The 24,516-nt window shown below is 39.9% G+C and overlaps 1 protein-coding gene across 8 annotated transcripts in view; it reads left to right on the top strand.

Moving 5' to 3' along the window:
- The window catches only part of DCLK2 (doublecortin like kinase 2), a 153,124-nt gene that overhangs the window by 97,423 nt on the left and 31,185 nt on the right, over positions 1-24,516 (top strand). For 5 of the 8 annotated variants that reach the window (XR_006295273.1, XM_043567721.1, XM_043567706.1 and 2 more), the window contains 3 exons: positions 4,238-4,332; positions 22,360-22,435; positions 23,270-23,378. Coding sequence is in view for 6 of the 8 variants with exons in the window: in XM_043567721.1 (XP_043423656.1) it covers positions 4,238-4,332; positions 22,360-22,435; positions 23,270-23,378 (280 nt within the window). In the remaining 2 variants the exon portion in view is untranslated. The remainder of the gene's footprint in view (positions 1-4,237; positions 4,333-22,359; positions 22,436-23,269; positions 23,379-24,516) is intronic. The other 3 variants (XR_006295278.1, XM_043567729.1, XM_043567715.1) reach the window with 1 other exon arrangement.

Here is a 24,516-nt window from a genome sequence, read left to right as displayed (position 1 = left end):
TCTGTTTCCTTTTGCTCCATTTCCATGAACGTATCTGGCTCGTACCAGTGTACATGTGTGCACCATGGAATGCTTCATGGTGCTTAGGATGCCTCAGCCTCCTGTGTTTATTAGAAAACCGGTCGTTGTCAGATTGCCAGATGCCTCTGTATGTACTTGTAGGACAAAGCGGTGAAGAAGCACACCACCTCCAAGGGCCTATCTTCTAGTTAATTTTGGAAAATACTCTGTTATTGAAAAAGTAATATGAAAATGGCCATAGAAGCAATTAAATTCTTCTGTTCTCCTTCCCCTTCTAGTCTTACCTTCCTCCCCACCCTACAGCTAATAGGCCCAAGACTCTTCTAAAAATATTGACAATATGAATATTTTTAACTGAAAGCATTTCTCTACCGTGGACCTTATTTCAAATCATATTATGCTTTCTGTAAAGTATCTCAGACACAAAGAAAGCTAATATAACATGAAATTTGCATAAATACAATTACCTGAGCTTACCATAGAGTCAAATGTAGATTTTTGTCAGGTTCTTAGCTTTTGTTTTAGCCATAGGTTTACAGAGGTTTATCATAACAGTAAAATAAATAGAAGTGAGGAGAGTGATTCAGGAATCAGGTATTATAATGAATCCAGTACATACTAAACTAAAAACATGTTTCATAATCATATTTGTATAAAGAAAGATTTATTCAAATCTTTTTAACTTGGATTTGGAATGCTTACAAGTTGACTCAAAAAATTTTAACATGGCTGTACCCTCAATGTTTAACTCCATATGTGCATTTGGGATAGTAGAGTAGATCTTAAACTCATAAGTAAAAGTTGTAAGATGTTTAAATTAGGTTTTAGAGGGCAAACAGCTTCTTTATGAGAGATTAAACTTAAAAGTATGTTCAGCACAGGGCACCTGGGTGGCTCAGTCATTTAAGTGTCCAACTTTGGCTCAGGTCATGATCTCAAAACTTGTGGGTTCAAGCCCTGCGTCAGGCTCTGTGCTGACAGCTCAGAGCCTGGAGCCTGCTTCTGATTCTGTCTCTCCCTCTCTCTCTGACCCTCCCCTGCTCATGCTCACTCGCTCGCTCTCTCTCTCTCAAAAATAAATATTAAAAAAAAAAAAAACAAAAAACTATGTTCAGCACATACTGCAGTTACAGAAACCCGACAGTCTTATGTTATTAAAAGCCAAGTACCCACAAGTACAACTCACTTTTATAGACCTCTTTAGCTGTGGTATACTTGTTAACATTTAGAAAATTCCATGGGACTAATTGGAGTTTCAAACAGAGCTAGTAACTTTGTAGACCTAATAATTGTACTTTTTCTGTGTTGGGACAGAAGTGAAGTCTTCTGGTTGACTGAATTCTTCAAGAAAACTCTATCAGAATAGTTAAATAGTGTGTAAGAAACAGAGAAATTCATCCAGATAACATAATTCAGTAAATATTACCATAATTTGAGTCTTAAAAATTCTCACTTTAGTTTTCTTGCTTGTAAATCTTTCAGAGTCTACCAAGATAGAAAGTATTCAAAACAAACAAACAAAAAAGCTTCAAGTTTGTTTCTTACCTTACAGTTGAGGGGAAGGGCACATGATAAATAGCCTTATGTTGGGAAAGAGAGTCTGGGGTAGTGAAGGAGTAGGAGGAGGACAAAGGTGCTGTTGGCTTGCTGCCTGCCTACCAGTTGGTGGCAGCAGTGTGAGGGGCGTGGCTACAACATGGGACTGTCTTGGGTCCCACTTACCATCCCTAAGACTCTGGAGAAATGTGCAAATAAACGAAGTTAAGGACTTCTTATTAGGGAACACTTTTTAGGACCTTTCAAATGCTCTGGGAAACTTAGAGACCCACATATGACTTAGTATGTCTTTAGAATGAGATTATTTGCCTGGGGGGGGGGGGGGGAGCGTAGATATAGACATGTAGTTACTGACACCAGTAAAATCCTGGCAGTGAGTTTTATTAAGAAACTACGTTTAGGCAGGAGGTGGTGTGTTTTTAGGGAGATTGTTTGCTGTCAAGATTACATTTGCAGGAATTGATTTTTCTCTTTTAGTCCCTTTTCTGTCACTGTTCCAAGGTAGCCTTTGTTACCAGTGTGGTGTCTGAATATCTGTGAAGCTAATAGCACTCATTGAGTAGGGATTGGTGACCTGACAGGTTGCTGTATGGAATGAAGAAAAAAAGGAATAAAATTCAGTCTCAGCTCACAGCAAGTTGACTCATTCATTGCTCATAATAATCTCTATGTGAATTCCTGCCACCTATTCCCTTTATTTAAAGACAATTTTTAAAACAAACAACATTGAAATTTAACTTGAGAAATAACTAGGACTGTTGAATATTCTTAAAAGTTTCTAATTGCACAGTTCCTCGTGTTGTACTTGCACTCTAAAGGTGCACATGTATTAAGAAATTATAGATAACTGATAGTTATTTATGCATGAGGGGTTTTGAATTAGAAAAATTAAAGTTTGGCCAGTTAAAAGTGACTAGAAAATTTTTTCATCCATACCCAATTTTTAAAAATGAGCAATGCAGGGGTGCCTGGGTGGCTCAGTCGGCTAAGCCTCTGACTTCAGCTCAGGTCATGATCTCACAGTCCGTGAGTTCAAGCCCCACATCGGGCCCTGTGCTGACAGCTCGGAGCCTGGAGCCTGCTTCGGATTCTATGTCTGCCTCTCTTGCTTCCCCTCCCCCACTCGTGCTCTCTCTCTCTCTCGCTCTCAAAAATGAATAAATGTTAAAAAAAAATTTTTGTGAAAATAAAAATGAGCAATGCAGCAAACAAGCATGACTTCATAGAGCTAGATGTCCTGGTTTACAGATAACACATCCCATTACAAACACTTGTTGATCCAGGACTTTTGCCCCTACTCGAGGATGGGTGCTCACTTTTTTGAGTCACCTATTTAGGACTTTTATCTCTACATTTTGCTTTTTATACTCATTAGCTTCATTTAAAATAATAGTTGTTTGCTTCCTCATATTTAAAAAATGAAGAAGAAGAAAAGAAAAAGATGGACTTTGTTTTTCTTTCCATAGAGATAAATGGTAGTTTTTATCTTTTGGCAAAGCTTTGAAGGTTAATGATAAAAGAAGTTACACACACTTCTTAGAAAAATAATTCCACCCGAGACATTTACTACCAACTTTGTGAAATTACAGCAGAAATGGATCCAGTTGATACAATTAGCAATAAGCATGAGCCATGCTGAAATGTTTGACCAGCATTCTGTAGTATAAAATCCGCAAATTTGTCTCCCCCTCTAAACAGCAGTGGTTAGGGGCGTGTGGGTGACTCAGTAGGTTAAGAGTCCGACTCTTGATTTTGGCTCAGGTCATGATCCCAGGGTGGTGGAATCAAACCCTGTGTCAGGCTCGGCAGAGTGGAGCCTGTCTAAATTCTCTCTCCCTCTGCCCCTCCCCTGCTCATGCTCTCTCACTCTCAAAAATAAATAAATAAACATTTTAAAAAGAAAAGAAAATAGCAGTGGTCATACTTTTCCTAGGTGTGCTCTAAATTGAGCTTTCAGCAATTTCAACAATAAGTGTATGGAAGTTTGGAGGGGGTTCTATAAAAAATCATCAAGATTTACTAAATAATGGGAGAAATTAAACTGTGAAGACAAGAAAATAGAAGGAATTTAGAAATGACTAGTTTAGAAAAAATAAAGTTGAAGAGTGCCTTTTATGGCCTTCAAACAAATGAGCAGATGTTAAAAATGACCAGTAACTTTCCCTTTCTATTAAAAATATACTTAGAAAATGTGTTTGGATTATTATGATGGAATTGGTTTGGAGAGCCGTAAGAACTTCTTGGTTATTCAGGTTGGTATATACCAAGAGAGTGGATATTGGAAGTTAGAGAGCAACCTTCATAGTAAAGCATTACAAATATACCAGCCACTTCATTTCTCTACCCTTGCTAGCGGGTAGGGTGTATGGACAAGTTCTCATTCACATCTCTAATTCCATAATGTTTTATATATTTGTTTATGTCACTTTTGGAGAACTATTACTGAAAACAATTTTAGTTTCACTCCTTATTTGTCTGATACTTTGTAATGCAATAAGACACATTACTTTTGCTTTTTGCTGATTTGCCATCTGCTTGGAGCTTTAAATGAATCAAAGCTTCACTGGAGCTATGTTGTGCATGTGCTTAGTGTTTTTGCACACAGTTGGGTTGTTTTGGGTTTTAATGACCTCTGTCTCCTCTGTTGTCTTATGGTCAGTTAATGGAACTCCCAGCAGCCAGCTGTCTACTCCTAAATCAACGAAATCCTCCAGCTCTTCCCCAACTAGCCCAGGAAGTTTCAGAGGATTAAAGGTATGAAATAGGATATATGGCATGTTTGTGTGGTTTTGTTGTTTTGAGATGCATAGTTTGGTAGTTTAATGTGTTCAAGGGCTCGGGTGTAATAACAAATCAAAAAGGAAAGAGTTTAGGATTTGGAGCCCGGAAGATCAGGGTTTGAATCCTTTGTTTTTCATCTTGTAATCTGGGTCATCTCACTTAACCCTTCTGAGCTCAAGTATTTCCATCACTAGAAAGGGACTAATAAGGTTGTGGTTAGGGTTGAATATATTGTGGTAAAGTATAATAAATGGTAGTTTTCCCATTATTATCAACATGGTTTGCAATGGGTAAGCCTTGGAGAACACTGTAATTCTTCTAACAATCTCATTTTGAATCATGAATTTAATATTGCTAGCTAACCTAATTTGACTTTGCAAAAGTCTAAAATAGAACAAAATACTAGCATGGTACTTATATACATATGTAGTAACATAAAAAGATATGTTCATTTTGATGAGAAGTTAGAAACAAATCTTGGGTTTTGACTGTGAGGTCCTAAAAATATAAATGGTAACTTAACATGATCAGCAGTTGGATTAATAGACATTTTGTCTAATAGAGAGGGAGAAGAATGATGAATGAAACCGTATTTGCAAAATTTCAACAACATTGATTTCCCTTAGTGGTTTTCAATCATTTAAATTTATAAGAGAAAATTTGCCTGGTAAAATAGCAGTAAATAACTTGGGTTGAAGATTGAAAGTTTCCTTTTGTAGAAACAATCAAATTATCTGCATTAAGAATACTGAAGTATACCTAGTGCCCTGTATGTATGCGTACGTGAACTTAATTCTCTTGGTGCTTTGGTGACATTGGGAAGATCTTCATTAGGAATACATTCTCCAAAGATGGTTTTGCCTAAACACTTCAAATATTGTCAGAGTGGTTTTCTTTACTTTTAAGGATGTTGAAAACATATTTTTCATTAGTAAAATGAATTGTAAGCACCCACCACCCCTGGGTGAGAACCTGCTGAGACTTCAGGGCAATGAGGATCATGGGCCCCCTACTTCTTGAAGGGCTCATTCTCCACCTGACACTAACTAAGGTTTGTCTGTCCTTTCCTGAGAATGTGTGAACACCCAAAGTGACCCTGCGTGATTCTTGTGTAAGTCACAGAGATCAAAAAGAGAAATTCCTTCTGGAAAAGGACAGCTTGTCTGTTTTTGTGCCTGCTTGCCTATGTGCGTTGGCAGAAATTGGACCAAGGCTGGCAGTAAGTTTGGGATCAGCGAGTACATAGCTGTCACCTGCCTCCAAGTGGTGGAAGCTCCTTCTCTTTATCAGAAGAACCAGGCATTTTCTGAGGTGCTAAACTGGCTGAGGTCAGCTTATAATATGATTTCAGTGGAATTCTTAACTGAATAATTGAGAAAGTGATATAAACTAAAAATCACTAATCAGCTAAGTATTTTCAACTCCCCCCCTCCATTTATTGTCCCCCAAATAGATAGGAGGTGCACTGTTTTTAATTTGAGTAACTTTCAAGAGAATTAAAGTAAAAATAATCAAAGTTCTTTCACTTCTTTTCTAATTCCACGTATTTTGTCATGTGTTAGAATAAAAGCAGGTGGCTTCTAGTGCTGGTAACTGTTAGCCTTAGGGCAGAGCCCACACAAGCTTCCAGTGAGTCATGTGAAGGCTGTCATGTCCTCCCCCAGACCATGGCTCTGGGCAGAGCCTCTGGCAGGTACCTGATTCTCTGCTTCCCTGGAGTTTCATTCATTTCCCTGTTTCTGTTATCTGTTGGTAGCCTTTGCTCCCGTCTTTCTTTTTGGCTCATCTTCAGCTGTGAGCCTAAGGTTGTTCCTTTTCATTGGTGCCACTTATGCTCAGAGTACACACCCACCCTACACACTTGCACACAAAGTCACACAAGATCACTTGTACTTCTGAAGTGGAGGTTTGTGGAATTTTAAAAACATAGTTGTTTTTCTGCTGAGACATGAAAGTTGCTCTCATCTCTCTGAGTGTATCAGAAATGGTATAGCAACCCCAGCACCTAGCACAGAGCTCCCTGCTCAGGATTACTTACTGGTACCTAAAGAGGTAAAGAAGATAAGAGAAATATTGGTTACTGCCAAGATGGAAAATGAGATTCTCTGTAAGATAAAGAGTAGTGGTCTTTCTGTTATTGCTGGGAGCCTCTGCCTTGTGTGAAAGGAGGTCCCCGTCCTTGGATTGCCCATGAGATTTACCTGGGGACCTGCACTCCAGTGAACACAGCCAGAAGGAAAGCAGCAGGCACAAAGCAGTTTATTAAGGTGGAGGCACACTCTCAAGTGGGAGAGCGCAGGCATGTTCTGTGAGGTGGAACCAGCCCCTAGGTTGCTTAGGGATTGGATATTATTGGGTCTTTCTGGGCAGGGAAGAGCTGGCGTGTACAGTGGGGTGATCTTTAGTGGAGGCTGCTTCCAATCATTTGGGGATTCCTCCTACAAGTTGAGAGGGAGAGTTTTTGACCCTATAAGGTTTGTATCTGGATGGTCATAGCAGTCTTTCTTGTGGAGGGGGGCAGTACCCTCAATGCAGATCCATTTAATGAGTCGAGAGGTTACCTGGAGCAGAAGCAGAAGAAGAGAGCCCATGCTCGGTACCTGTGGCTCTTGAACGGTCAGCCCCAAGGTCTTGGAAGTCACAAGGTCAGGATGTTGTGTCCCAGGCTTTTGATGTGTGACCTGTTTATCACCATCCTTGCCTTCAGGTCAAGGACTTTGGACTCTGGGTCCTGGCCTTCCTTCCAGTGTTCAGATCTGGCTTTTATGTAACATTTTCATGATCCCACCCCCATCCCTCCCAAACCTACTTTGTTTTGCACTACACTTGAGGCCTGTGAGCTTCACTCACAGCTTTGAGACCTCCCCTGTGTTTTCTTTCTATCTGTTAAATAAGGACATTTCATTTTAAATGCCCTCTAAAATGCTAGGATTATAGTTCTTTTAAGTTGACAAGAAACCCACCTAGGAAGCTGGGGAGTCTTTCTCTTCTCACTTTAAAGCTGATACAGAATTACCAAATTTTACATTAAATGTTAGCAGCTAAAGGAGTGTCTGCCACACTGATCAGCTTTTAGACCACAATGCCAAACTGCCGCCTGGGTCATTCCTTGTGGAAACCTTCTGTCATGACTGTCCCCAGCGATCTATGGTACTGGATATTGTCATAGGGATGAAGACCTGCCTTTGAAATACTGCAGCTTAGTCATGTTACTTACTGTACGAAATACACTGATTTTAATGTCTGTAAGCGCTAGTCAGCATCTGTCCACGTTTGCATTATTTTCTCTATTCAGTGACATTACAAATGGAGAATTACAGATAATTACCATGTGTTAGTGCTCTGCTTTTTTCTTCCTCTTCATTTACAAAGGCTTATTAAGATCAATTAAGAGGGATTGTCTGACAATGGAGGACTGTTTTTCATAGGCAGGAACTATTTATCCTGGTTAGAGGCTTTAATGGCTTTGGGGATAGATAATCTTTTTCCAGAGAATCAGAATTGACAAAAACAAGCAAACCACACCAGGACAGCATGTGTGGGAGCTGTCACTCCTATCTCTCTATCTGCCAGGATGAAGCTTTTGCCAGAATTTTTTTTTTTTTAATCTGGGTTTTGCTAAGTTGGGAATTAAGCAGAGTCAAGTCTAGATAAGCAGAATTTGATATTCTCTTAGAACCTCCCCATCTTTATGCAGTTTCTGAGAATCATTTTAGTGTTTTGGTGGGGACTTTGGATGAACCGGAAATGAAAATAGTCATATTGTGATGTTTAATCTCTGACCACAGAGTGTCCCTGGCTGTTTTTTGTTTGCTCATTGAAAAAGAGAAGTACAGAAGCAACCCACCTCTCCACAAAAAACTATTCACAGTTTCCCTGTAATACTCTTTGAGGAAGACATTTCTGCTCCATTCATGTGCATTTATAAAAGATCATGTTCTTTGAAGGGCTGGACCAAAGCCAAGAGAGGAAGCGAAGCTTTCTCCAGATTGTGAATTTTTTTTTTTTCAGGATGGAAGTGTAAGAAATAGGGTGGCAACCAAGCAATTGAGGTCCTTTTAAACCTAAAACTGAAAGATGTTACGGTAACTGAGAACTAGTTGTACTTCGATTATCCTTTTTTGGTATTGCTAGTTCCCTGAAACTTACAATGTGAAAACAAAATAATCTTAGATCTGTAGTTTCATCTTCATTTTATAGATGGGGAAACTGAGATTCAGAGATGTGAAGTAACATGCTCAGGGTCTCAATGGCCCCTTGGGATCTCTGATCCTTTCAGGGTCTCTGTCTCTAACCTCTGACTTTCCCTCCATTACTGGGGGAATCTCCTGAATGACTGCAGCCCAGGCATCTCAGGAGGAAGTTGGTATGATTATTATGGAAAAGCTGTGCACAGGTCTTTTAGGTGGGGTTAGTGCTGGGGATGGCTTTTTTACTGAGTATCTGGGTTTAGATATGCATAAATTCTCTGAATAAAAATGGGTTGAGATATCAGAAAAAGAATGGGGGTGGGGGTGGTTGGGGAAAAGGGAGAGGCAGTCCTGGGGTGGGGGAGAGGTAGATGAAAGGAGGTAGAAAGATAGAGAAGTACCTAGCACTTCTACGTGACCCCATGAAGCTTTAGTAAAATGACAAAGTTCACAAGAGGTTAGGGTTATTGGTTTTCTTTGAAAGCCAGAAATCGAGCTGAGTATTGTCAAGATTGACATAGGCTGGAACAAGATAGTGTAGTCCAGGCCCAGCAAACACATGGGTACCTGGATATGAGATAATGTTACGTGGTGGTCCTGTCATGGAAGCCACATTGCGAGGATAGTAGTGTAAATGCGGTTTGAAAACAGAGCCCATGCTTATCACCATTACTAGCCTTTAAGGACGCAGTGAGAAAGCAAGGCCAGTGTATTAAACAGATGACTAGAAACAACGTGGTTAGACAAAAAAGTCATAAAATGAGTTGCTAGGGCTACTTAGGAGGTCTCTATTAGACCATTTCCCCAAAACCTAGTCTGTAGGTAACAGAACTTGGTTTTCCTTTTGTATAGATTTAGGGAAACTGGCTTTCCTAGGACAAGACCACTGGTGGTGGTGGTCACCTGGGAAGGAGGTAGTTTTGCAGGCCAGAACCAAGCTGCCTTCATGACACATCAGGCTTTATCTTGACCCCAGGCTACCTACTACAGTCAGACACTTGGGCAAGCCCAAAGGCCTTTTTAGTAAGGCCAATTCATGCCAGGTTGTACTAGGCTTTTGTTCTTCTTTAGTCCTCCTTAATAATTAAAATTTTCTGTGAGTGTTTCAGTTTGAACCAGTTAAGCTAAAGGGAACCAAGACAAATCTCTTGCCCACTCAGGCCAGAGGATTAAGGCAGATGCGGCAACCCATAGTATGTAGTTACATAGAAGGACAGTATCAAAGAATGAAGCCCAGAGCTCATTTGTACTTAGATGCCTCCATTTGGAGAAGGACATAAGATAGTATAGAGGTTAAAGCATGAGCTCTGAAACTAGAGTTTCTGGGTTTGATCTTGGCTTGGCCACTCACTAGCTGTATGATCTCCAGTAAATCATATCACCCTTATCTGTGAGAAAAGGATTAATAGGACCTAGAGCACAGGGTTGACATTAATTAAATATAGGGAAAACGCTTAGAATAGTTTTGCTGTTCTTTCTTATTGTAAGTCTTGGGATTTCCAGGTTCAGTGTTCATATGAAGGAATTTTTACCTACAAAGAAAAAATTTAACAAGCAGTAGTATGTAAGAAGGGAAGAAGGGAGAAGTCAGACTTCAGATTGTATTACCTCCTCTGCTTTTCTCTCTTATGAATTGCCTTCCTGACTCTATCCTTCATCTCTGTTTTCCTGTCCTCTTTATATAGTCTGACTCCATTAGTACTCTGTGAGGCAACTTAGTAACAAGCTATCTCAAAATTTAGCACCTTAAAATAGCGATAAAAAATTATTGTCTCTGCCTGGATGGCACAACTGGTTAAGTAAGTGTCCAACTTTGGCTCAGGTCATGATCTCGCAGTTTGTGGGTTCGAGCCCCATGTTGGGCTCTGTGCTGACAGCTCAGAGCCTAGAGGGTGCTTCGGATTCTGTGTCTCCCTCTCTCTTTGTCCTTCCCCCCACTCACACTCTGTGTCTCTCTCTCTCTTTCTCTCTCTCAAAAATAAATAAACATTAAAAAAACTAAAATTATCGTCTTGCATAGTTCTTGTGGGTCAGGAATCCAGGAACAGTTTAACTGGGTGGCTCTGGCTTAAGATCTTTGATGAGCTTGTAGTCAAGGTGTGCACCAGAGCTAGTTACCTGAAGACCCTGCTGGGAATGGAGGACCCCCTTCCAAGGTGACTCACTCATGTGGTGGCAGGTTGGTGCTGGCTGTTGGCAGGATGCCTCAGTTCCTTGCCATGTGGACCTCTCCATAAGTTGGCTTGAGTATCCTCAGAACATGGCAGCTGGGTTTCTTCAAAGCATATGATCTAAAAGAGAATGCCATGCAGAAGCCCTCCTGTCTATAACCTAGTCTTGAAAGTCAGACGCCATCATTTCCATAAGAGCTTAGTAGTCACGTGTCAGCTCAGTTCTGCATGGGAAGGGTCTGTATTAGGGCATGAAAATCAGGAGGTGAGGCTCAGGGGAGCCATTTTGGAGGCCACGCCTATTCTCTCTGCTTTCGTCTCTTTATCAGCCACCAAAAATTTCTTTCTTAGGCTTCCCCTGTTCCCTCAATAGGTTCTGTCCATTCTCCTTTCTGAGGGCCACAAAAGTCTCTTTCAGTATCAATGTTGCTCCTTTTCTCTTCTCCCAGTCTTTTGTTCCTACTGATCACTCCCTGCCCATTCTTTTATCTCCCCTTCAAATTCTAGAATCCCACCACCACTGATGTTTTCTTCTTAATCCTCATCTTCCTCTTGTCCTCAGCCCATGATCTCCTGTTTCCTCTGCCCAAGCTCCTCAGAGTCCCTTCGATCTAGCTGATAACTTTCCCTGTGGGAATATTTTCTGTGCTTAAATCACAGCATTTTCTTTGGGACAGATAGGCAATAAAGAGTACTAAATGTGTCATCAGCTGCCAGATGGATGAAGAAAGCATTTCCCTGGAATTTCATTCATCACCCATGTCCCAGTTTAGGATTTTCAAGGCTGTAGTAACTCAAGGCTTCAGAGTCAGGGGCACATCTGTGGACACTGAGGGATAAAATGTCTCACATTTTGATGCTGAAGTGTATGCCCAGAGGCTGTCTACTGTGAGTATTCTTGTTGGTTGAAAGAAGAAAGGGGAAAAAAGAAAAAAAAGTACATTTGGAACACTATCCAACATCTTGAGATTATAAACCGTCTGATGTGCTGATATTTTATCTGATGATGTCTCCTGGGTCTGCTGGTGGTGAAAGATTTTCCAGATTTGTGAAGTGTGATGAAAGGGCTGGTAGTATCTCATACTGATTGGCAGAGCTAAAATGCAACTCTCTGACCTCCTGAACTTCAAAACTTCTTTTCGAAGCTGTGAAATGTAAATCCACAGTAGCTGCTGACCTTAGACGTTTTTGCTTTTCCCTGGAGCTTTGGTTTTTCTCTGGTATTTAAAGCTAGTTAATAATCTTCAGTACTGAGAGACTGACTACTTTTATACTTTTTATTACCCCGAAATGCTGGGTGGTGACTTCATCTCTGAATGTAATTGATTTTGTAGACAGAAACAAAAACAGAAGAGGGACTAAGCAGTTTTGAAGACTTCAGTGGCCTAACAAAATAAATCATCATTAAGAATCTCAGACTGTTTCAGGACGGCGATTTGCACATTGTGGTTGCTCAGTAAATAGAGGCATTTGGTGGATAAATCGCTCAACTGGGCTGAAGCCCACCTTTGTGGGGCTGGAGGGAGAGTTTGCCAAGCAAATCAGTGTATAAATAGGATCAATTTTAAGAATTTTATTTGAATATAAGCAACTCCTGTGTTAATCTTAAATGCTCCCTTATTCATGAAAGTGAGCCATTAGAAACTCTTCTTGGTAGTATATTAAAGATAATTGGATGGAATTAAGACTTAGACGTTGTAGCATTTAAATTGGTCTGTGCTGGTGACTGACTGTGGTAACTTCCATAGTTTGGGCTGAAGAGTCAGGCGCCTCTCCTAGCACCCTGGAATCCTAGAAATTGGTGAGACCTCACAGTGAAAGCATACAGACATTTTTAGCAGGTAGGCATGGTTTACCACATGTCTGTTGCTTAAAAATCCAGTAAGCAACAATTGGCATGAAAGGCTCACTCGTAAGGATATGCAGAGAATCTATGCCGGTTTTGATGGACCATGTGGTCGACTGAGATAGCAGGGATACTCAAAGGAACAGACAGCCCCTTTCAGAGACTGTTGAATTGTACATGTACAGGCTGTGTGTTCTCTGTAGCCGAAAAATTCACTATTTACCACTATTAACCAATCACAAATATCAAGCACCACTAATTTTGCCAAATGAAAACAAGTCTAAGGTATGGCTACAGATAAGAATACATTTTGTATATTACTAGCCTTTAGGTATTGATTCATATTAATTGTTCTCATATCTCATTACTAATAATGAAGTATTTCAGAGTGAATTATCACAAATCCAGTATAAACGTGATAAAGATTTCTTGTTTTTATTTTAATTCTTAAAATACAAATGTAATTAATCCAAATGTAATGGTGTTACATTAGTTTCAGGCATACAATATGATGAGTCAATAATTCTATTACATTAATCAATGTTCATCACAGTAAGTCTACTCTTAATCTCCTTTACCTATTTCACCCATTCCCCCACCAACCTCCCCTTTGGTAATCACCAGTTCTCTTTATTTGAGAGTCTGGGTTTTTTTTTTTTGTCTCTTTCTTTCTCCATTTGTTTTGTTTCTTAAATTCCATTTATGAGTGAAATCATATGGTATGTCTTTCTCTGACTTATCTCACTTAGCATTATACCCTCTAGATCCATCCATATTGTTGCAAGTGGCAATATTTCATTCTATGACCGAATAATATTCCATTGTGTATATATATACACTACATGTTCTTTATCCATTCATTTATCATAGATACTTGGGTTAATTCCATATCTTGGCTGTTGTTGTTAATGCTGCAGTAAACATAAGGATGTGTATATCTTTTTGACTTAGTGTTTTCATTTTCTTTGGGTATATACCCACTAGTGGAATTAATGGGTCATGGAGTAATTCTGTTGTTGTTGTTGTTGTTGTTGTTGTTGTTGTTAGAGACAGTGGGAGAGGGGCAGAGGGAGAGAGAGGGAATATTAAGCAGGTTGTATGCTCAGTGTGGAGCCTCATGCGGGGCTTGATCCCACAATCATGAGATCACAACCTCAGCTGAAATCAAAAGTTGGGCGGTCAACTGACTAAGCCACCTAAGTTCCCCTATTTTTAACTTTTTGAGGAATATCTATGTTTTTCACAGTGTCTGCACCAGCTTGCATTTCTACCAACAGTGAATGAGGGGTCCTTTTTCTCCACATCCTCACCAACACTTGTTTCTTGTGTTTTTTTATTTTAGCCATTCTGATAGGTGTGTGGTGATACCTCATTGCAGTTTTGATTTGCATTTCCCTGATGATTAGTGACATTGAACATCTTTTCTTGTGTCTGTTGGCCATCTGTATATCTTCTTTGGAAGATTTATGTTATTAAATGCATTTTTAATTTAGCATTTATTGTAATTCATACTGGCTTTCTTTTTTAATTGAATTGATGTTTTTAAAATATTAAATCCACAAAAATGATAATGGAAGTAAATCTATTTACAAGTAGTACCTAATATACTGACTTAAAAAAATCTTCAATACATTTCAGAGGTTATCTTTTTAAAGAAAAAAAAAATTTCTAAAGTTCTCTTTATATGAGGAAAGGCTGTGAATTGGTACATTATTTGAATAAATTACAAGGATGTGACTATAGTTCTGTAATCTGAAGCACATTCTAAATATACCACAATGAATATTTTAATGAGTGGGTCTTATACTGGGTGGCATCCCTATATTAATTTAATAGCCTTGGAGGACTTTGTGTTCTCAGAGGAGGGGACAGTGTGAGAATAGCCAAATAGCTCCTGGGCTCTGGAGTCAGATCTGGGTTTAGATTCTGACTCTGCATTTGCTGTGGCATTTGGGCAAGTTATATAACCTCTCTGAGTTTTGGTTTCTTCACATATCAATGGAGATTATAATACCTAATTCATAACATATAAAGTACTCATTTTAGGACTTGCCACAAAGTAGGCATTCAATAAACTGTAATAAATGTCTTCTTTCCTTTTCTTACAAAGAGAAAGTTGTTCTTTGGCAGTAGATAACTTGCAATGGTTAGATTGTTGGATGAGCGACAGAGAGAACTTAAGGTGGCTGAAGAATTAAAGTTGCTGCCAGAACCTTCCTCCAAAGAGGTTCTCAAACTTGGCCACACATTAGATCATCTGTGGAGCTCAAAAAAATACAGATACCCACACTCTACCCCAGGAATTCTTTACTCTGGGTTGCAACCCAGCAATAGAAGATGTCGGGTCATCCCAGGTGATCCTAATGTACAGCCAAGGCCAGAGAAACACTGCTTTACAGCAACAGACAGACCCTGAGGGTTATTCTGTTCTAGAGTATGAAAGTGTAAGAATTAGATTCCTAAGAAGGTTCTTGCGGACACAGAGTTTATTGCTGGCCAAGTTCGGCCCATAGCCTGATTTTCTAAATTCAGTTTTACTGGAACACAGTCACACACTCCGTTTACGTGTGGTCTGGGGCTGCTTTCATCCTACAATAGGAGAGCTGAGTAATTGTGATAGAGACCATACCACAAAGCCTAAAATATTACTCTGTAGCCTTTATTTTTAAAAGTTTGTTTGTTTATTGTTTATTTATTTTTGAGAGAGAGAATATGCACAAGCAGGGAAGGGCAGGGAGAGAGAAAGGCAGAGAATTCCAAGCAGGCTCCATGCTGTCAGTGCTGAGCCAGACATGGTGGGGCTCGACATGAGGCTTGAACCTGTGAATCTTGAGATCATGACCTGAGCTAAAGCTAAGAGCTGGACACTCAACCAACTGAGCTACCCAGGCACCCCTACTCTCTAGCCTTTTGCAGAAAATATTTCTGACCCCCGCAGTAGGCCAATTAAAAATTGAATCAGGGTGCCATTTCCCAAGATGCATCAAGAAAGTCGACTCATTATACAATATCTCCTAGATTCTGCTCAAGTGTTTCCTTTTATTAAAAGTCAGAATTAAATAGTGTCCAGCATTATACTCGAAACTCAATATGCTATATAATCCATTGATATAGTCATTTCTACTTTTTTTTGAGAACTGCCCATTTTTGAATAAAGCTTTACATTTTTAGTGTAGTACCTAATGTTTCTCTTTAAATTTTAAGTTTTGTGGAAGTTGTAACAATCTACTTACCAAAGAAATTTAACATAGGCCACTCTGACTTGATTTCTTACCTAAATGTAGAAAGCTGAAATGTTACTCATTTAGCATTTACTCAGTCAGCCATGAATGCTTTTTTTAATGGTGCTAGCAGTTGAGAACACCTGAGACTTTTTCTGCTCTATTTTCAAGTCTTTTCAAGTTTTTAAAAATTTTTTTTAAAAAATCTTTATTTATGTTTGAGAGAGAGAGAGAGAGAAACAGAGTGCAAGTTGGGAAGTAATGCAGAGAGAGGGAGACAGAAAGCGAAGCAGGCTCCAGGCTCTGAGCTGTCAGCACAGAGCCCGACATGGGCTCAAACATACGAATTATGAGATCATGACCTGAGCCGAAGTCGGATGTTTAACCGACTGAGCCACTCAGGTACCCCAAGTCTTTTAAAGTTTTCAGCAGAACTGAAAAAAATAGAAATAGACTCATAAGTACAGAGAACAAACTGGTGGTTGCCAGAAGGGAAGGGAATTGAGAGATGGTGAAATAGGTGAAGGAGATTAAGAGGTAAAGTATAAGCTAGGAAATATAGTCAATAATATTGTAATAACTCTGTATAATAACAGTAACTGTACTTGTCGTATTGAGCATTTTATAATGTATATAAATGTCAGATCACTATGTTGTACACATAAAGCTATTGTAATGTTGCACATCAACTATACTTCAGTTAAAAGAAAGAAAATATATATATATATATATATATATATATATATATATATATATCTTTCAAGTGCTTAACCTAGTGCTGTTCAGTAGAACATTCTGAGATGATGAGAGATGATGGGAAATGTCCATATCTGCATTGTCCAATACAGTAGTCACCAGACATGTGTGGCTGTTAGGCACCTGAAATATGGCTAGTGCAACTGAGGAACTGAATTTTCTTAAAAAGATAAGATAGAATAGAATAAAAAATAAATAAAATAAAATAAAATAAAATAAAATAAAATAAAATAAAATAAAATAAAATAAAAATGTTCTTAGCAGAAGCAGGTTCTTATGTGTTTCCTTTCCTTGGTTACTCATAAAAATGGACCTGCTGCTGCCAGATGGGGCCGTGGAGCCTGGTCACATAATGTTCTCAGCAACATCTCCATGGTCTTTTACATCCCCTTCCCTCCTTGACCAATCAGGGCCTCATTAGGAAACATGCCCCCCCTGACTCCCCACCCCTAAATATAATCACATCTTTTTGAACCAGTTAGTAATTATAGAAGATAATCTTGAAAGAGCCCAGATGCTGCCATCCATTTAGGCTTTATTGAGGAGGATCTCGCTAACATGAAGCATGTAGGCACTTCCTTTGTGCTGTCTCAGCATCATAGTTGCTGATGGAAGCATAAATGCTCATTAGCATTTTAAGAGATTTTAATAAAAATTGTTAGTTCGACAATAGGAATGGGACAGGTTTAATCAAGAACGCCAAATTTTAATCTCTCTGGTGCTAATTCAATCCTTGCTTCAATAAGAGAATAATTCTTAAGAGGGACAGGGAAATACATAAATTGTGCCTGGGAAACTGTGAATTTTGTAGTCCTAGCTTCATCCCCTGCATTTTCATTGCTCTTTGTCTGCATGCCTCTCAGGGCACTGGGAATGCTTTGCTTTATGCTGCACAATAGACACTTCACATTTGCCAGGGATCTGTCCAGGGATCTTGGTGAATACCCAGCTTTTCTTGTACCCTTGGAGCACCAAGTTTCATTGCTGGGGGGTCAAGTGAACTTAATCACTAGCTGTGTGATTCAAGCATTACAAGTCCAGATTCATGCCTTAGTAAAATGGCTGCCTCTCACAGGTGTTCAGAGTCCTTTGAAATCATAGAACCTTAGCAACCATTTCTTGGAATGAAGAGGTTTCCCAGAAAGGTTTTAAGCATGTACATGTGTCTCCTTATAAGATTGTAAACCTCTGGGCGGTGATGATCGTGTCCCTTCATCTTTATATTCTCTAACAATTCAGCCTAGATTATTGCTGAGGGAGGAAAGGAAAGCTGTTGCTGTGTCAAATCATGTCCCTGTCTATTCAGCTGTGCTGTAATAAAATGACTCCCCTTTGTGTTTTCATTTTCCAAGCTTTATTTTCAAATAAAGGAACATTATTCGGATAGGTAATTAGATATGTCACTCCTGTTAACTCTACAGAGGTTTTTGGTTTTGTTTTGGTAATTGCTTGACGTTTAGCACTTAAAAAAATTTCAGTTTGAGAGTTTTGAAAAATGCCCTTCTTGCCATCAGTATTTGCTAAGAAGTCTACACTTCCTGGTGATTTAGTGAAACCTTTGTCAGGTACTCCTGAAAGTATCATTTTATTGGGCCCCCCCTCACCACGGGCCACTTCCCCTGCTCAGGCTTCAGCCTAGGTCCTGCTCTCTTTAGTTACTAGGGAACCAGTTCCCACAGCTGCTCTGTCTCCTGGTCTCTTTCCTTGTTCTTTGCTGCCTCTGAATCCCAACATAAACCGTGTTTGCAATTGCTGGACTGTTACTGAATTCCTAGGATTCAGAATAGGTCAGTGTTGGGGGGCTAATCAAAACAAACACTGGGAAAGTTACAGTGGTTCACAGGAACTCAATTAGTAAACACTCTGAGGAGTCACTCATCCATGTGAAAATGTATATGTAGCTAAAAATGCCTGCATTTTAGTCCCTTCCAAGAGTTCCCTCTTAGAGAAGCCTTGAGTTAGAACACATCAGCTTTCAGTGAACCAAAATGTACTCAAATTAGCTCAAGAAAGGGGCTTGTTAGAAGAAAGCTATCTACTTCCAAGAGAGCTAAGCAAGCAGGCAGGTGTGGGGGAAGGCAGGCACAAAGGCAGGTCTGAGGACTTCAGCAGTGGCCGTGAGGCCTACATACTGCACACGTCCATAGGCTCAGAGTGTTTGAAGGAGAGATGGTTTCTGCTCAGCACCCAGGCCTGACTCAGCCAGCTGTGGCCTGAGGGTGTGGGGCTGCCCCATTCTGGGCTGTGAAATTTAGACATGCAGACAAGATGGTCACTGCCCCTGCTGTTTCCAGGTATTAACAGTCCCCCCTCCCCCATCACTGTAATCTAGGGGTGAGCAGTGATCAAAAGGGATCTTTCCAGGGCACATGGGTGTCTCAGTCACTCTTGATTTCAGTTCAGGTCACGATTTCATGGTTTGTGAGTTTGAGCCCCACATCAGGTTCTGTGCTGAAAGTGTGGAGCCTGCTTGGGATTCTCTCTCTGCCTCTCTCTCTCTGCCCCTCTCCCATTCATGCTGTCTTTGTCTCTCTCAAAATAAACTTCATTTAAAAATTTGTTTAGTGTTTATTTTTGAGAGAAAGGAAGACACAGAGTGCGAGCAGGGGAGGAGCAGAGAGAGAAGGAGACACAGAATCCGGAGCAGAACCAAGGTTCTGAACTGTCAGCACAGAGTCTGATGCAGTGCTCCAACTCACAGACCATGAAATCATGATCTGAGCCAAAGTCGGGCATTTAACTGACCGAGCCACCCAGGCACCCCAATAAATAAACTTTAAAAATAAAAAGGGATCTTTCCATTTATTTTTTGGGATATACTTTCTCCAAAATGACATTCTTCTTATCTTTATTCCGTTAAGAATTTGGCTGATATGAATTTTTTAAAGTTTTTTTTTAATGTTTATTCACTTTTGAGAGAGAGTGCAAGTGGGGGAGGGGTGGTAAGAGAGAGGGAGACACGGAATCCAAAGCTGAGCTGTCAGCACAGACCCTGACATGAGGCTTGAACTCACAAACCCTGAGATCATGACCTGAGCTGAAGTCAGATGCCTAACTGACTGAGCCACCCAGGCGCCCCTGGCTAATATGAATTTAATTTGGATCTCTTATTCACTTGACTGACCGTTTTCAGTCTACGAAGGGTTAGATTAGAAGAGGAATGAATTATGTAGCAAAAGAGCTCTTGTAGCCATTGTACATTCAGTAGTTGGAAAACATTTCTCAGTCACTGGATTCTAGGCTCTATGCTAGGTATTTTAAGGAAAGGTATACTAATAACTAATAACGACTTATATATAATATATATCACATATATGTAATATAATAATGACTAATAATTTATTATTTTGTACTTACTATATTTTAAGGAAAGGTATACTAATAACTAATAATGACTTAATTACATGTCAGTGAGTTGACACGCTAAATGTGTTTACATGTATGAGCCAATTTAAATTTACTTGCAAATCTTTGAGCTAGGAGCTGCTACTACCCCTATATTCAAAGTAGAAAATTAAGATTTAAGAAGTTTAAGCAACTTTAAAAAAAGATTCATTTAATGTATAAAATGCATGATAAAAAGTGGTGGGAAACAAATTGGATAGGTAGGTAGGGAGGCAAATCATGGGATTATCCTATTGGTGTTATTCTGTTGGTCACAAAGACCCACTGAGGTCTTAGATCGATCATAGGGGTCATACCAGAACTATGCTTGCAGAAGTTTCCTGGCAATCCTGTGTGGAATGTGGCTGAAACTGAAAGTAACTAAGGAGGCTTTTGATGAGGCTCCAGGAGAAGCCCGAGGAGGACCAGGACCGGCTTGGTAGCTGTGGAAACAGAACTGACTGAAGAACCTTGAGGTTTTCTTTTCGGCTTCCCTTTAAGCCGCCTCTCTGGGCTTTAGTTTTAAACAATCTACCTTTTAAACATTCTAACATAGAATACTGCTGATTCTGGAGTTGCTTTTCATTTCAGCAGGAAAAAAAAAACCAAAAAAACAAAACCAGGAGAAAACAAAAAGGCTAACATGTGAAAAACTTTGTCCTCCATTTACCTTGTGAGAAACAGAATGATTGAACTCCGAGGAGTCTGTGGATGGTGAAGTGTGAGCTGACTGTAGCGTTTTCAAGATAAAGGGTGGCCTGAAAGGGACCCTGCACGTACACACATTGCTACAGTTATTCTCCATGTCAGAGTGAAGGAGGCAGAACTTGTGAGAAGTATGGTTGCCACTCAGGGCAGGAGCTGACTGGTTGACTCTCAGAACTGCCTTCCCTTGGCCTTAGGTTTCCCAACAGGACATGCTGCTGCTGGTTTTACTGTCCACACAAGGTGTGGCTACATGGGATCTGAGGAAGCAGACCAATTTTTAATGCCTCTTATTCTTGAGACTCATATCTTATTCCAGAAGAGCTTCTGGATGATCCTATTCGAAGCAATGTGTATAAATCAGTATTGGGCTTTCCTGGGTTTTGAACCAAACTCAGTCTCAGCAAGGTTCTTACTTCATCCAGAGGAAGGGAGTAGGCCCTGTGTCGTTTGTGTTTTTGATCAGCAAATATTAAATCAGGATTGTGTGTACCAGGCACTGTGCTGCATACGGGAGATGCAGTGATGAATAAGGCACAGCCATTATGGGACAGAGGTACCAGGACAGCTTGGGCATTGAGGCAAGCAGGTATGCACAGCAGTACAAAAGATGTCAAAGAGGCTTCTCAGTATCTGGTAAGTCCTTTGACCTTGGAAGCTCCTGAAAGGAATCATTAAAGAAAGAAAGACAAAGTTCAAAGAGCAAAATTTGAGTTTAAAAGCCTACGAGCCCTTAGGGATAAAGAAAAAAAGAAAAAAATTCCCTAAGCATACGTAATAGTAAACATGGTATGAATAATATGAGTTTTTCTTTTTTTCTTTAAGTTTTATTTATTTTGAGAGACAGTTCTCATGAGCAGGGGAGGGACAGAGAGAGAGGGAAAGAAAATCCCAAGCAGGCTCTGGCCTGTCGGCACAGAGCCTGACGCGGGGCTTGAGCCCACGAAGCTGCCCGATCATGGCCTGGGCCAATCAATATTCAAAAACCAGACGCTTAACCGACTGAGCCACCCAGGCGCCCCTAATATGAGTTTTTTAATTCTTCTAAGGATTACAGATATTTTTGTGACTGGGAACTGCAGCGTCACTGAGTTGGAATCTGTCTTTTAGTTTTATCTTTTATTTCCCTCTGGTTCCTAGTAGTAAAAGTTTTTAACATGCTTAGGAGGAATTCTTGCTGTCTTGGGGTCAGTAAAGAAGAGGGTTGAGCCAGGGCTACACTCTGGATCCTGAAGCCACAGGAGGGTGTGGAAGGTGGTACAGTGCTGGGCATGGGGCTGGAGTTCAGAGAAGGGCTCCCCCTTAGGGCCCCCCCTGGGGTCGGCCACAGGGCGGTGGTGGGATCTGGGGACTCGGTGCCGACATTTCTTGGAATTACCTATATAGTTCCTTGTTCAGCGGTGGTTCCATGATAGTTTCCTTTACTTTATTCCCCTGAGGTCACAAGCAAAACAGTATCAAAGAGAATAACATACTGTCAAGTTTCCTGACATCCAGTCTGAATTGAAAATACTTTAAGGAAGAGATATGTTAATGGTGTGTGTGTGTGTGTGTGTGTGTGTGTGTGTGTGTGTGTGTATGTATGGAAGAGATGAGAAAGAGATGCCTCCTCTCGTCTTGTATCATTATATTTTTGCACAATATAAGCATCTTCTATTCTTTAAGGATTTGCTAGCTGAATATTTGTAAATTTATCCTGATAAGTAATGGTCACTCTCTTCTTTCAGCAGATTTCTGCACACGGCAGATCTTCTTCGAATGTAAATGGTGGACCTGAACTTGGTCGTTGCATGAGTCCTGAAGGTAGTCCTCAATCTGATGATTTCTTTTATACAGGAAGTTATCCATGTGAACTTGGTGGCCACCCAAAACCCAGTTGATGCTAAATTATAATCTTCCTAAACAGGGATGTAATCATGTCACCAATTAGCCTATTGAGCTGTAGTGGGTGGGAGTCACTACAAGATATATAAAGTTTCCTTGCTTCTAATTAAGCTAACCCAATTTCAGATTTTACACTTGGGCTTACGTATTTTTTTCCTTAGTGGCAGTCTGCTCACAAGTCCTACACATAGACTTTCTCTCAATTAGGTAGCAAAAGTATGTTTCTTCATTGGTTATTTGCTATGTGCTGGGCACTGGGGATGCATTGTAAAAGTAGTCATTTTAACCACTTTGTCCTCCTGCCTCTCCCCCTTCCCCTTTTTGAGAAGACTTGGAGGCATGAGTTAGCCTTCACAGGTATCCCAGCTGGGTGGAATTTTCTTTACTAGAAAATCCTGAGGAGAAATCTTAAAAATTTATGAGATTAAATCCCCACCATTGTCCCCTTCCCCTTTCTTGAGTGTTAACAGAAAAGTTTACAAAGCTTAGGTTAAGCTTCCTTTTTACTTATTTCAGCTGATGTTTGGGGAATTTGTTAGGTTTATTGATTATGTTTGTTTCAGATTCCACAGCAAGGTTAAAAGCAAATTGGTGATTCAGGTGTTCTCCTCAGAAGATACGCTTAGAAATTTCCTAATGATTCATCATTGACTTAGAAATGAATGCATTGCAATTTATTATTGCCCAGATATGTAGGAATCTAGATGAAATGCTGATGTGTTTGCTAGACTTTGCATTTATCCTTTTGTGCAGGTGTGAATGGAAACAGGTGCTCTGAATCATCAACTCTTCTTGAGAAATACAAAATTGGGAAGGTTATTGGTGATGGGAATTTTGCAGTAGTCAAGGAGTGCATGGACAGGTGAGGATAATCATTTGTTCACCGACACATACATTTCTTCCTTAGAGTCTATTCTTACTGAATGTATGAATAAAATGCCTTCCTGGGAAATCTCTATTTCCCCCTTTCTGGAAAAGTCTGCTGTTAGGATCAGCTGCTTTGTAAGTGCACAGGCAGTTTGACCAGAAAAAATACAGGTATACATACAGAATATGAAGTTGCTTTGTATGCAGTTGAGGTGAGAGATTTATCATTTAAAAAATAAATGTATATAGCACTTACCTGGGTCAGGCACTGTTCTCAGTTAATACTGAGTTGTTAATACTAGTAGTCAATACTTACTTGTTTATACTAGTAGTTCAGGATACATGAGCTCTGACTCTATTAAGATCAGAGTCAGCCAACTTTTGCCTATATTAAAATTATATTTTTGCTTATTCAGCTTCATTTTGTTTAAAGTCCTAAATTCTTAAATGGTAAGAAATCCATTCTTTTAAATTCCAGGCCTTTTTTAAACAATATAAAAACTGAAAAAGACTCAGATTAGAGTCTTTTTGTTTATAGACCAATGTCTGACCTGTTGTAAGTGGTAATTTTTATTATTTGTGGGGAATTTTCCAGAAAGTTGTAGGTACAGTTTTTCCGTTTCGCCAGTCTCCAGTGAAGCTTCGGTGCCCCTTGTAGAGGACGCTTCCCTGCCCTCTATGTTGTTTGACTTAGCCCTGGTGCACAGCTTGTCTCCCAGGTAACAAATTAAGCAGCTAAAATATGACCTCTGAAGACTCATTAGAAGTCTGAGTCCAGGGCGCCTGGGTGGCTCAGCTGGGTAAGCCTCCGAGTCTTGATTTTAGCTGAGGTCATGATCTTGTTGTTTCTGAGTTTGAGCCCCACATTGGACCCTCGCTGACAGCGCGGAGCCTGCTTGGGATTCTTTCTCTCCCTCTCTCTCTGCCCCTCCCCTGCACATGCTCTAGTGTGCATGCTCTCTCACTCTCAAATAAGTAAAATATATATTAAAAAAAAGAAATCTGAATCTGTGTTTGGTTTATGTTATGGAGAAGTAATTTAAATGAATGTTATTCTTTTAAGGTCAGCTTCATCAGTATGTACTTTGACTATGTGGCAAAAACAGCTGGACTTGAGAGAACTAATATATTCC

The sequence above is a fragment of the Prionailurus bengalensis genome, chromosome B1 (genome assembly GCF_016509475.1).
Source record: "Prionailurus bengalensis isolate Pbe53 chromosome B1, Fcat_Pben_1.1_paternal_pri, whole genome shotgun sequence".
Lineage (NCBI taxonomy): Eukaryota > Metazoa > Chordata > Mammalia > Carnivora > Felidae > Prionailurus > Prionailurus bengalensis.
This window is presented reverse-complemented; position numbering and strand designations above follow the sequence as displayed.